This window comes from Manacus candei, unplaced genomic scaffold (assembly GCF_025592945.1).
Source record: "Manacus candei isolate 608988 ecotype Guabito, Panama unplaced genomic scaffold, ASM2559294v1 h1tg000043l, whole genome shotgun sequence".
Lineage (NCBI taxonomy): Eukaryota > Metazoa > Chordata > Aves > Passeriformes > Pipridae > Manacus > Manacus candei.
This window is the reverse complement of record NW_026138091.1, coordinates 14,371,553-14,385,870: the sequence shown is the minus strand read 5'-3', so window position 1 is coordinate 14,385,870 and position 14,318 is coordinate 14,371,553. Positions and strand designations below refer to the sequence as shown.

The following is a 14,318-nucleotide window of genomic DNA, read 5'->3' as shown; positions in this document are numbered from 1 at the left end:
TTTTCCTATTAACTCTCTGATCCCAATTGTGTAACTAGCTTTCATGCTGAGTATGCATGTGACCAGTCCTACGGACCCAAGAAACCACTCGAGGGAGCAAGTACCACTCAGAGCCAGTGGGTGCTGTGCTCTGGCACCCTCAAAGCACCTATTGTCACTTGAACTTTAACATGGCCCTCAGCCTCCTGAAGTCAGACGCTATTAAGGAATAGACAGTTATCTCATCTTGGAAAAGGTTGTCCCATGAAGTTATGGATGCTCCATAGCCATAGGTGTTCAAGGCCAAGTGGGACTGGGCTTTGAGCAATCTGGTCTGATGGAAGGTGTCCCTGCTCATGACAGGGGGGTTGGAACTAGATGATCTTTAAGGTCCCTTCCAACCCAAACCTTTCCATGATTCTACGATCTCACAAGATTAGTCTAGGAAGGTAATTAAATATGTTGAAATATGTTCTAAAGCAAATCAAAACAAAATGGTAGAATCTTTGAAAGAGTGTGTACTGTCTCCTTTTGGGTCACTTTTGATGTTCAAAATATCACAAATAAGATATGTGTTTCGAGGCATCAATAATGTCATCAAAGATTTAATCTTACAAAGCTAAAGTTGATACTGTTCTTCAGCATCATGCGTTTTGAAAATAACCCTTGTTTTCTCCCTTCAGATGCCAATTCTGTCAAAGAGAGAGACTAGGGTATCCATTAAAATTATTCCTTTCCTCCTGAGCTTGAAGTTCCCATCCTGACTGATCATCTTGATTGGGCTCTTATAAGCCTTGTCTCAGGTTTTCAAATCCACCAGCCTATGTTTCAGTTGGTAGCCACAAAGTTTTTAGATCAGAAAACAAGACTCATAATGCAACACTATAGTTCCCATGGGTTATCCAGTATTTTTATGCCAGAGCAGAATTGTCACCTGCTTGCTTGCAAGATTTAATAGAGCACTTTTCTAGTAATCACTGTGAATGGGATATACCTGGTATTTTAACAACCTTGGCAGTTCAAAAATCCCAGTGATGACATGATGAACTGTTTAATTGTTTTTCCTAGGTCTTGAGCCTCAGCAACCACCCCTTTTGAAGACATTCATTTGACCTGCTCTATCCCTACTAGAAATTCCCTGCCTGGACCATCACAAAGTTGCCATCATCTTTCTGTTACTGGTAGTTTTCCATAACCTTCTGATGACTAATTTACCCAGTTTGTTTTCTTCTCTTGTTTGCAGCTGAATGGTTGCCAAATTGTAGTAGAAATTATTGAGATTAGCTCTGAAATGCGTGATCTTGAACTTTAGACTATTTATTACAATCATGTCACTTCTGTTGCTGCAACTGTAAGCAGGTCATGCCTTAAGGGGTTCCTACAATAATAACATCAAAAATTTTATTTCAATTCAGAATACTGGATTCGCTGTAGATTATTAGGTTATTTCTACTGAGATTTGTGTTTTTATGGAACACCGCAGTTGCGGACTGGAGAACAAATGCTGCTCACTGTGACAAGGACTATGTGTTCTTTTCCTCATATCTCCAACAAAGAAACACAGAATCAACTATGTTCTGCTATTTTAGCAGTGAGTTTGTAAACTGAGAGGGTTTAAAGGACAAGGCACAGAACCTAGACTTTGAGTGCCTACAAATATCCCAATTAAATTAAGGAAAACAATCTTATTACAAGTTTCTATTTTAAGGACTGGTTTTCAGAAACTGAGGAAACTGAGGTTATTAAATGGATCTGAAGAATTCAGAAATTCAAATGTGAATGCCCAAAAGTCAAAGGCATGAAACATAAACTCAAATCCTAAGCAAGAAGAAAAAATGTGTTGAAAAGAGCTCCATACCTGAACAGATAAACAGTTCTTTCCGTGAGTAAAGGAAGATTCTACAGGGAATGAAAGATAAAAGGATGAGCAAAAAAAAGCTTCATTTGGAAGAACTGAAAGCCCTGATCGCCAAGATTTTTTTTTTCTTCAGATATGCCCTCAAGGAAAATATCAATCCCATGCTTCTGGGTCTCTTGCTTATTCCTTCTTTCTCCATGTTATTTCTGGATTTAACTTTTTTTTTCCTCTGAGTCTTACTATTAAAGGTGAAAATCTCTCCCAAATCAAGGTTCCTTCTAAAAAAGAAAGACAAATTTCCTGGTTTATCCTTATTCTTTTTGAGAACCCTCTTGTCACTGTCTGAAATGTCTGCGAAGCTTTTACATTAGAGGGAAAACAACTTTCACTGACCCAGTGTCCAATTTTATCTGAAAAGAAGAATGAGAGGCAAAGAAAGTATATTGTCTACTCTTACTATGCAGACTTTTCCCAACCTAGGGAAGCAGATTCCTCTTCGAATATCCACACACACCTTAATGAAGCAGCGTTTTTTTGCCACATTCTCTACAGAGCTGCTAAAATGCTGGATGGTTAGAAATCTGAGATTTCCCACGAAGTACCGTAACAAAGAAGGGACTAGCTTTATCACTCAGATTATTTAAATAGTTTTTGCTGCAGATTTGTCAATAAATGAAATATTCTTGAAAAGATGAATAAGGATGCCAAAGTATTTGGAAATTCTGTTCCAGTAATGTAATCTGTTCTGTATTTTCACTGTGCAAGGACTGTTTCTTCCTCTGTCACTGTTTGGCTCTCTGTCATCAATTTAGGTTAAGAGAGTTTTGTCAGTGACTTAGCTGTGATTGTATGAATCCAGGCTATCCCCTTACAGTAATTCTAATGTTTCTTTTTCTATACATATATTAACAAAGCCTGCAATGTTTCTACTGGCATTATGAAAGCAAGCACAAGTTTTAAAGAGTGATCTGGTTTCTACTGTGGGTCACGGAGTAGACCAGTTGCAGTAAAAGGAAAAATTTTCTTTAAAAAGTCTGACAGTGCATACAACCTGTAACTAAGAGCAGAAAACAATTGAGAGCAGCCTTTGTCCTCAGTCAGTCTTTATTACTGATATTTAACTACAATCATATAGAATTTAAAAAGAAAGTCTTGTTTAAACGAAATACTGTGTTTTCTTCCTTAGCTCTACATACTTTGAGAACAAATTACTGTTTCAAAATATGCCACCAATGTTTTTTTCTAAAGTACGTAACCTTTAAAATATTTCTTCTGCCTCTGGTTCAGCACTTTTGACCATTCAACAGTCAGCTAGAATAGTGTGCTCTGCAAGGAGAAAATCTAGTTATGCCTTATCCTAAAAGATTTATTTAATAGCAGTGCAGCAAGTAATATATCTCATACTATCAGCTGAAGAAATGCGGTTTTCTAGGGTGCTGAGGAATACACTGTTAGAAAGCCAAGTGGCAGATTTTATACTGCCTATCTTTAGTCCATGCTTAAGACATTATTGTTTTTCAGTTGACACAGAAAGGTATAGTCTCTTTCTTTCCAATTAAGACAAAGAAAGATCAACTGGTCAGTGCTAATAGTAGGTATGACAAAAACATGGGCAGAGGCAAGTATTTGTTAACTAAGGTCTATTTGACTGTAGTTTTTGTTGCTCTGCTGTGTGTTTAATCAGGTCCCAAGCCTGCTAATTCTGTGATGTTTTTCCCTATAATGTTTACTATGCTGTTCAATAGAGAAGCTACCCCATATAAAGCTGTCTTATTTTCTACAGATTCTTACTCAATTCTACCTAGTGATTCCACTGTTACTTAAACAGCATTTAATGACACCTGGAAAATTTTTGTCTTGGTTCAACACTTAATTTTAGTGTGTTCAAAACCAGTAAGGAATGAGGCTTTAGGAAAAAAGTCATTAAAGAAGTTATCCCATTAAAATATTCTAAAATTACATGCTGCTGTTACACTTTGAAAGGAAATAGTTACTCTGTTGTCTGATTTAGGTATTTTAGGGCACCATTTTGCAAGGTGCAGAGAGCAAATATTATTTTTCATTATAATATTCTCACAGTGTTGATGCAATCCTTACATGTATAACTGTGCTTGATTTGGTGTAACTCTCTATACACTTTTGATAAGGTATGTGCACTGTTACGAAAAGTTTAACTCAGTGCAAACTGTCCAGACAAGACCTAAATCAGGCAGAGAACAGACATTAACCCTTACCCCACTGCACTAAAGAAGATGAAGCTTGTGTATAGGAAATGGTTTTCAACAAGAGAGTGGTCTTCCTCTGTTCCCAGCTTTGCTTATTGGTCTCCATCTTTACAACCACTGGTATTTCTTTCTTGCAAAAAGGTAGAATCTTCTCCCTCTTTCATATTTTTTTATTTCTTACACAAAATTTTTCTGTTTCCTATTTTACACACCCTTACTAAGTACACGCTCTTTCTCTAACTAGATAATAGGACAAAACTGAAGATTTTATTGTTCAGTGGTAGCCCTTAGACTAAACTGACAAATAACCCTTTGCTTTCCAGCTCCCTTGTTTCTTTACACTCAGGACAGAGGTGTAAGAATGACAAGATAGTTAGAGATGCACAGAATAATATGAGTTAATTAATGTCACTGACAATACTTGATTTAAACAAAAAAAGTCTTTGAATGTGTCTTTGTTTCCAGAACATCCTGCAGCACATCCTTCCTTCCTAAGCAGCCTCTGTCATGGTATGACAGCATGCAGTGATTTCTTTGACAGCTTGGGAGGATTGTCTGACCTAGTACCTGCTGAATCTAATGTAAAGGTTCTCCTTAGCTGAACTAGTGTTGGCCAAGACAAATCACTTGCTGTTTGGTGTCGGCAAGCATTAAGAAAAGAAAAATTAAAACAAAAATAATCATCAGACCAAAACCCTCTTTAACCAGACTTCAACCTATTTTCATGAAGTCTAGTGGCAGTACCAGTTTCCACAGATTTTCTTTTCCCGCTTTTCTCCTTCCATTTTCAACTAGAAATGAATTAATTCTCAAAGTGTACCTTAGTCTGAGATGTGCCCAAGATTAGTCTGTCAGCAGCCCTCCTCTTGCCTGCACCTCTTACCTCCATGTCCCACCACGGTTCACCAGGGAAATTAACTTCCTATTTGCATTTGTCTGTACAGCTTTTTGTAAGAAATATACAGAATAAAAAAGGGGAAAGAGCTTTTCACAGAAACAGATGTAACCATTAAGGTAACAGTATCATTAATAAATTCTCCTTATTTGCATAATTACTACAGTAGTATTTTTTTAGATTATGTTGACAGAAGAAATTGAGTTACCATTAGACCAAGAGCCTCATTTTCCAAGCTGTACCTAATTCACACAGTAAAAAGTCAAAATGTGCATGCAGCAAATCAGCTCTGCAGCTCTGTGCAGAGCCATAAGGGGGAGCAGGCAGAAGTGGTGTTTCTGGTATCCCACTGAAAAAAACTTTGGACTCTTCTATGGGGGAAGTTCTGGAAATCTTACTCCTTTCATAGACACTCATGAATACATAAATGGATAGTACTGCCATCTATCTTTAAACAAGAAGTCTTGAATGCTTTTACTGTTGGCCCTTTTTGAAAAATACAGCACTGTACAGCACTGGTTCAAAATAAATAACATCCCTGGAGTGTAGAGGTTATATAGTTTGTGGTAGAAATATATTTTTTAAGTCTCTCCTGATATGCCATTGTCTCAAAGTATGATGATATTAGGGAATTAGGAATGTTTTTAGAATAGCAGGTGGGATGGATATTGAGGGGTTAAGATGGAGAGCATTGGTAAGACCAGGAGAGGATCTCATGGTGTGGGAGGATGCCTCATCAGAAAAGATGGTACCAGATGATTCATGGTAAGGTGGGTTTACCTTATAATCTGGTAATAGTCATACCCAGGTCTGTGCTAAAGTTACCTATAAGCAAGACTATAGCAATAGGGTGAAGGATTCAAAGTGTTTCTAACGTGTGCTGAGATCTGTGATCATGCCACTAATGTTGTGAGTCTCTGGCATGACTAATTTCAAGATAGTCTTGCTATATTTCTTAGCTTGTACTGTGAGACAGATGCAAGGGAAGAAGTAGAGGTTAAATAATATGATGGAAAAAAGGTGACTTTTTGAGTTCAAGATCTTTGTTCTGTAAAGACTGAATCTTTCCATGCATGGAATGCCATAAAATTAAAAGCCAAATTCTAACCGATTAAGTTGATTAAGAAGACACTGTTTCATTTCATATCATGTGAAGATGAACTGCACAAAGATCAAATATCCTTTAAGAAGTGCAGTGTGTTTCTTTCTCCTGTTTGTAGCTGTGTGGTACAGATTTGTGTTTCAGAGTTGGCTACACAAGTTAATTCTTTCCGTTGCTTTTCTCTTTGTTTGGCTGGATGATGCTAAATGCAGTCTAGAATTAGATGATTTCATAGTCCAATTAGTGTTGAATTCAGCCATATTTACAATGGTGCATTACAAGTTCAGCTCCAGTGTACTCATTTCAATGTTTTATAGTATTTCTGGTTGATTTAAGTTGTGATGGCTAATCCTTAGCTAGAAAAAGCTGGCATAGTCCTAGTATCTGGCCTACTGAATCAGCATGTTATAATGCTAGGGCAGCACGTGACATTGCATTTTTACATCTGAAAACATTGTAAAAATGGACTTGAAAATATTTAAAGGAATAACTTACAATATAGAAACTATTTACCCGAAAAGTATGTATCCTAATCAGAGATTAATAGCTCCTCATTTGTCCAATATGATGAATTTGTTGTGCAACATAAATTGATCATCTAAAAATAGCTCTATTTGTGCAATTTGACAATGTAAAGAAGTTAGTTTTTAAACACTGTTCTTCTTCTTAGAACATAGAGCCACATAAAAATAGGCAACACAATATTTGAAATGTATCATTGAAATTATGACACCTAACACTGTCAGATGGAGAAAGGCCAACATATCTCTCACACCATAGCATCTATTAATAGGCCTGACTCCCTTTTGCAATGTCGACTGTAACATTAATCCTTGTTTTAAATCATAGTGTCTCAAATATCAGCTGCTATACAGTTCTCTTTCAGTTTATATCAGAGAGCCCAATGGAGTCTTCTGAAGAACCTAGTCAGTTTAACAGGGCTAACTTCTTACAAGTCCCCACTGTAAATGATTTTTTTTCAGAGGATGAAGACATTAAAACTGACATTGAACTTCGTTACTCTCCACGTCCCCGAAGGCGGAATTCTGCATCTTCAGAGGAAGAGGAGGCCTATACTCCCACCAACATCTCAAGAAAAGTTTCATTTGCTGATGCATTTGGGTTTGATCTTGTGTCTGTTAAAGAGTTCAATATCTGGGAATTACCAAATACGGGACAAGACCATGATATAGAAGATGAAGTTTTTCCTCAGGATGAATATTTTTTCTCTCAACTGTTTACGTTACCTCCTTCTCAAGAAGAACTTCTGCAAAAAGTACGAGAGCAAAAAGTAATGTTGGAGTCAATTCTGCTCCTGCCTGGGATTACCAGTATGAATGGCATTATACGTGTCCTCAATATATCCTTTGAAAAACAGGTGTATGTTCGAACAACGCTGAATAACTGGCTCAGTTATTATGACATCCTCGCAGAGTTCATGCCTAATTCTTGTGGTAATGAAACAGATCAGTTCTGCTTTAAGATTTCTTTGGTGCCTCCTTACCAGAAAGATGGAGTTAAGGTGGAGTTCTGTATACGGTACGAGACATCAGTTGGTACCTTTTGGGCAAACAATGATGACAAAAATTACACGCTGATTTGTCACAAGAAAAAAACTGCATCCAAGGTGGATAATAAACCCCAGAAAGAGGTTACAGATAGATGTCTTAAAGGCTGCTTAAAGACAACACAAAACAGGTGAGGTTGCACCTTAACTTTTGATAATTTAGATTATAACTGGCTAATTATGACTTTCTATGCATGCTTGTTGAAGTCAAGACTGCCCATGTTGTTTTCTTCTATTTTATTTTATTTCTTTTTAATGAAAAATTTGGCCAAGACTTGTTTTCAGTAAAGCTCTTGTATCTATCTGCCAGTGGTTTTCCGCAGACAGATTAGTTGGGATCATAGTTTTAATAAATGGCATGCTTGCCACTAGTTTGAAAAGCGGTGTGAGGGTCTATACATTATGGGCTATGTACCAATTTTGATCTCCATAGGACATAAATTGAGCAATGAGAGCTTTGTTCCAGATTGAGGTAGCTGTACAGTTAAAACACTCCACATCCACTTCCTCTGTAAGTAAAAAGAAAAAAAAAAAAGGCAAAAGAAAGGTCAGTTTTCATTATATTTATTTCATGGTTCATTCTCTACATACAATAATGAAATGGCACAAGTGGTTCAAGAAGTGGATAACTTAGGGGAGAATCCTATTGCAATTACAATAGCTGGTACAAACTTTTCTGCAAGTGTTTGGGCTATTCCGCAAGGCTTATAGTTCCTTTTCCCTGCCACTGGTAGATGCTTCTGTTTCAAAACTGGTGAAATGAATAATGTGAAATGAATAATTTCACATACCAATAAGGCAGAATTGTAACATATTAAAGAAAAATACATAGAATTTATCTTTTATATACTGTTCTAATTAAATATAGACAATTCGTGTTAATTAGAGAGTAAGGTGGCAGCAGTTAACTTATAATTTAATTGAATATAAGGAGAGACAATTAGGAATGGTAAATTTTGGTTTCCTACCATTATTAACTATCTTCTTTCTGTAAGCAAGGCAAAGTTGCATGCAAAAATCTAATTCTCAATTTCTTTGCTCCTCAAATTTGCTATGAGTCAGTTGGAGTTCTGCAGATCCAAATCTGTATTTTACCTGTAGTGTGCTTTGCAATACTTAGATCCCAGAACTGAATTCATGTTGGGTTTTTGAATTCATGTTGAGTTTTTAGTTCCTACCCTCTTTCCAAATAAGGCAGTGCTGTTTAATTTCCCTGATGCTCTTCCACTGGACTGAATTGGTGGGGAAGGGGAAACAGAACTGCGGCAGTGGTGGCAGCTTAAGGAGGAGGGAGACAGCCAGGATTTCTCCTGTGCAGAACCTTCCTTCCCAAAACCCAGACTTGCTGCGCTGGGAGCTTCTGCCAGCTCTAATCATAAATGAGCCCTGTGAGGAGAGGTGTGCAATAAATATGGCTTAGTGCCTGCATCAATGCTGCAGTGTAAGAGCAGCCCCAGGGCTAGCCCAAGGCTTGATTCAGAGCCAAACCACAAAGCTCCCCTGATAAGTGTCCCTTGGGCCAACTCTGGAGCCATCATGATGATCCTTCCATGGGGGAACATCCCAGTATGTCAGAGCAGAGGGAATAATGCTTTTACATGCCATGTGATCAACTCCTGACATTTGAGTCTGCTTTTGTACATAATTTCTGTCCTTTAAGAAGCATCACATGACCCATTCTGGGTAAATAGGATAGCCTGAGATACCCTGCAGAAGGACACTGATATCAAATACCATAGTATTTGATATCTTAACTGTCATCTAAGTTCAGGTAGCCCACATGGAGCAGATGATGGACTTGGAGAGCTGAATCTTAATTTAGTGAGCCCTGGGCTTCTAGATGCTTTCAGGAATAATCTGAAAATTTAGATACAATTGGACATCTAAGGTTGAATGGTTCCTAAGTGTTCAATTCCCTAAAGTTTCCTGTGACATGCATAGTGCTAGCAGAAGTTGTAGAAGCCTTTCTTCTTGGGATCCTCTTTTAATACGATATGCTAAATGATTTATGTGCAAGTCAGACAGAGAGCTGATTTAAAAAATTGGAAATGCTAATATGTCTACTCCTTAATATAAAATTACCTGATCTCTAATCAACCTGTAAAGTTGTCTCCTCTATCAGGCTGAAGAGGAATGCATATTTGTGAATGGGTCTATACAAATATATGTGTATATATACATATATGTGCATATTTGTCCCTATAGACACATGTACACATGTATGTGTAAAATATGTAAACCAAAGCAGTCAGATTCTTCTCTACATTGTGATCTACTCATTTCTGTCAAACAGTTAATTAGCGTGCACTTTTAAGACTCTCTTTAGTCACAGAAGGATATACAGAGATCTAACAGTAAATGCAAAAATGAGCTGAAAGTGTCTTTGGAATATGGTTTCAGTGGTCATCAAGGCATCCGGAACACAGTTTTGGCAGTTTGTAATCCAGGACCAATTTTATGCTACAGAGACTTTGTTGACTTCACAGGAGATACAGCTTTCACCAGTGTAAATGAGGTCAGCATCAGGGCCTTTTGTTTCAAAAGAACTAAGATGCCAACTTCCATTGCTCACTTGTTTTTCAAAGTGTCTTTGTACATGTTGCCCCTTTGAGTGAGGAGGAACACCCTGCAGACATCTGCAAAAGTACCTCATTATTCTCCTTCAGACCCTCATTAAAACTCTTTTGCTTTGATGTCTAAAAAAAAGAGCAAGAAAAACAAACCCCCCAAAACTGGCAAAGTGAGGCTGTTGATGTGCTATAACTCCTTCATATCACATTGCTACCCACTTATCAGTTCTCCTCCACCAGCCCATCTCTTTCTCTCTTGCTTTTTGTCTGGATGATAAACTCTGCCACATTTACATATGCTCTGCTGGATGTTTATAGAACATTTAGCAAAGTGGGTGTTCCTCAAACATAACTAGCTTGTCTTTGGGGCTGCAGCAATGCAAATAGATATACACAGAAGTAAAAACAATTTTAACTTTGATTCACACAATAAGGAAGCAGGTAAGGAATATTCATATCCATGCCCATGTGCTGAGCATTTTAGATTAAAGATTTCTTTATAGCGATCTGAATAGAAGAATAATTTAAGAGGTCACTAATTTAGGCCTCTATCTCAAATATAGAAACCTGTAATAACATTTTTAATTTTTTTTTTTTAACTCTTGGCTCTGAGATATTTATACTTTCTCTTTAAATGTGCAATTTACCTCTTCAGTTAAAAAATAGGACATTAAAGAATCATGTTTTTTAAGCAGAGAGTCTGATCCACTCTAGGGCATACTTGTGTGGCTCATTAAATGTCATTAACGAGGATTAGTTGGGTTAGTTAAGTAAAAGGAATAATATGCACTTTCAGAGGAAGTTACTGAGGAAACACAACATGACTATATCGTATTACTCTTAAGAACATGATCCAGGACAAAGTTGAGTAAATGAGGACAATAAGGTGGCTTCTGATGGCATTATTCAGAAATAAAAATTGACTTCAACCTGAAAAGTTCCACCTGAAAAACAGAATGACAGTGAAAAGCAGTAGTGCATCAAATAATTAATGCTGAAAATTGTCTATATTTGGATACTCAGAACCACATGACTTAAAAGCCTGCCTATTCATTCCATGTTTCATTCACTTTTTCTTCCATGTCTAGATATGTACAAATAGTCTTCTCTTAAAATTTCATTAAGTACTTGCTTCTAGATGTATTTTTTCAAGCTAAAAGTATTTCCTCAGAAACTTTAACAATTTTTGTGGTTTTCAAAAGTCTTGAAAGGATGTATAGGAAAAAAATATAGTTTGGATAAATAGTGTTTAAATTAATTAATTTATGTTTTAGTCTATCTGAAAGCATTAGCTTAACTTATATACAGTCATAAATATGCTTTGGGGGAAAAATTGACTTCTAAAATTTTAAGACTGTCACCAGAAATGAAAGTGTTTCTACCAATAAACAGGCCTGATTGCTATAATATATTTATATACACATATATATATTTAAAAATCAGAAAAATGTAAATTAATTATATCAGCTTCACTCTTCTCTTTTTGTTTGACTCTTATGCTTTTGGGACATGGATAATGATTCTGAACATGAGTCTTTCCTGGTCCTCAGGTTTGGACCACATGTTTGTTTTTTTTTGTGGACACCAGGATCCTGCATTGATCTGATAAGACAGGAACTGGCTGGGTGTTGCATGAGGCAGACTCCTGCAGATCATGGTGCACGGTGCAGTGAAAAAGTCATGTAAACTATTTCCACTGTCACTGATGGAGCTTCATCCCAGGAAAATGGCTGATAATCAAGAAAATTGTTTTACAAAAGGATATAACTTGTATTTGGACTCCTGTCCTCTGACAAGGAAGGGGAAGGCTAGTATTTATGTTATAGCTGTTAGAGTTATCCCCCTCTGAGCCCACAAATCTATCACTCTGAACTGATCCACAGGTGTATTAATGTGATCCAGCTGATGTTGGTCCTGTGCTTTTATTTGTCATTGACAGACTACCTTTCTTGAATAGCAGTGCCTCAATTCACTTATCTCCATGATGCCACTTTAAAATGCAAAACGGTGATAGCTCTTACAAGAGTTGCTCTGTGTACAATGCACGATGAGAAAGAAGAGATTAAAACCCCTGTGCCTATGGGCCACAGTGCCAACTGTGAAAGCGTAAATACTGAATGGTCTTAAAGCAATTGCTAGTGAGAAAATTTCTTCTGTGCATGAGTAGGTTCCCATCTTCAGCTGCTGCCTTATCTCCCTTCTGATGGCAGGCAAAGGAAGTTCCTGAAGACCCAGCTTGGCAGGACTGCACCGTGCTCAGTCAGTCTTCCCAGATAGATGGCAGACCTGTGCCTAGGTTGCCCTGAAAAATGCAGTTTTGCATCAGCTCCTCTTGGCCTTTCCCACAAACTCATGATGTGATTAAAAAAATCAAAGACTTCTAAGGAAGATGTTTGGAAATAGCTACTCATACATTTTGCTATGAGGAACAACAGTATTCTTCCCGGCTAGACCATTTAAAATATGGCATTTAAATTATGTTCCGTTTTAATCCTTGTTCTTTTGGTTGTTGTTCACCACAATCAGAAAAGGGAAAGAAGAGCAGAAAAGGTGTTAAAACACAGATCTTTGTGTACCTCTATTTAATCTCAAGGTTGTTTCTGGCATTTTAAGTCACGAGTTACAACCTGATCAACACACAGATATGGGATTTGGCTAAAGTTTATTGCTATTATTAGAAAGTGACAGCAGTCACTGTTTTTACCAGGAGAGCAGCTGCTAGAGAAGCTATCCATTCACAGGGTGCCAGCTAAAAGCAGCACTCCTCTCTCCATGTTCCCAGCCCTTCTCTTGTCTCCTGGTCATTGCCAGTCTTTGTCAGTTGCACAAGGAGGTAGGACTGGCACAAAAAAAAAAGACTTCTCTAGGTACTTGAATACCATGATTATCAGGGACACAGGGTAGTTATTTAAGGTGCTCTAAAATTCAGAGAAGTGGGGTAAAAACAAGCTGTAGATCTGAGGCTGAGTATTAGGAATGCTTCTTAATAGCAACTCTAGAGTTATCTTTTAAGGAAATTGCTGCAGCCTTACTCTCCAAAGTAATTTAAAATAAGCTAAGATAAACCACTTGAAAAATATTCTATAGGGAACAATCCTACTTAGCCAGAAACTACGCTTAATGTTTTTTTTCTGTCTGTTTAATCATAATATTTCAAAATCCAGGCATACTTACTACTTGAAATATGAAACTTATTAAAGATCCTAAAGATAGATATCTAAGTTAATGGCTTCAGGCTTTGAATGCTACCACAGAAGCGTTAAAGAAACAGGTGGAAGATATGCATGAGAATGGCATGCACTGACAAGTAGACATATGCTTCCTGTACCTGTGCTCCCCTAATTGGAGAGTACCTGAAGACTGAAAACCTATCATATTTTTGCTTTGGGTGACTGTGAACTGTGCTATTCATGTGCCATCCATTTATTGCATTAGAAATATTAAAAGAAGCTTTTAAAATTTTGGGGAACAACAAATGAAAATAGCTTGTTGCTGTATTGGCAATCTTAGCATAGTATTTACTCTGGAACTCTAATAGTATCAGTGGTTTCTCATTCACTTCCATGACCTACCTTAGAAATTGCTCTCAACTGTGCTATAGAACAGAAATCTGTGCTCTCATAGGTGGGATATATCGGTTGTTATAAAACTTATAAAATCAATATAGAAACTGTATAAAATCGGTACTTTGTAATCTGAGTGTCATCTCTCAACCATGTGATAAGTACTTGTCATTATACATGTATTGCTTGGCTTTGCACTTGTAAGACTTTTTTCAGTTGCTACAAATTCATCAGCTTATTTAAATATGCCAATACCGTAATACTATTACAACTGACTTTTAGAACTTTTTATTTCAGCAACTGGCTTGATCCTGCAATAGGCACAATAAATAATTTAATGTACATCAGAAATCTCACTGAACTTTTTAGAACTCTGCATGTGTAAAACTATCATTGAATGTTAATATTTACAGGACCAGAGCTTATTTCCACACTCTTTCAGATTGCTGGTTAAGGACCTTTGGACAAACAGAAATATATTGCTAAAGGAACTCCTGTATGTTCAATGATTCTTTTGTTTAGGGAGGTATCTATTTTGCAAACTGAACCAAGATGTAAA

General features: G+C 37.1%; 1 protein-coding gene across 1 annotated transcript in view; it reads left to right on the top strand.

The window, feature by feature from the left end:
- Window positions 1–6,929: 6,929 nt before the first annotated feature.
- Window positions 6,930–14,318, top strand: part of PPP1R3A (protein phosphatase 1 regulatory subunit 3A) — a 29,190-nt gene continuing 21,801 nt past the window's right edge. Inside the window, exon 1 of the mRNA XM_051795419.1 lies at window positions 6,930–7,757. Within this exon, the coding sequence (XP_051651379.1) occupies window positions 6,964–7,757 (794 nt within the window). The 5' untranslated portion in view covers window positions 6,930–6,963. The remainder of the gene's footprint in view (window positions 7,758–14,318) is intronic.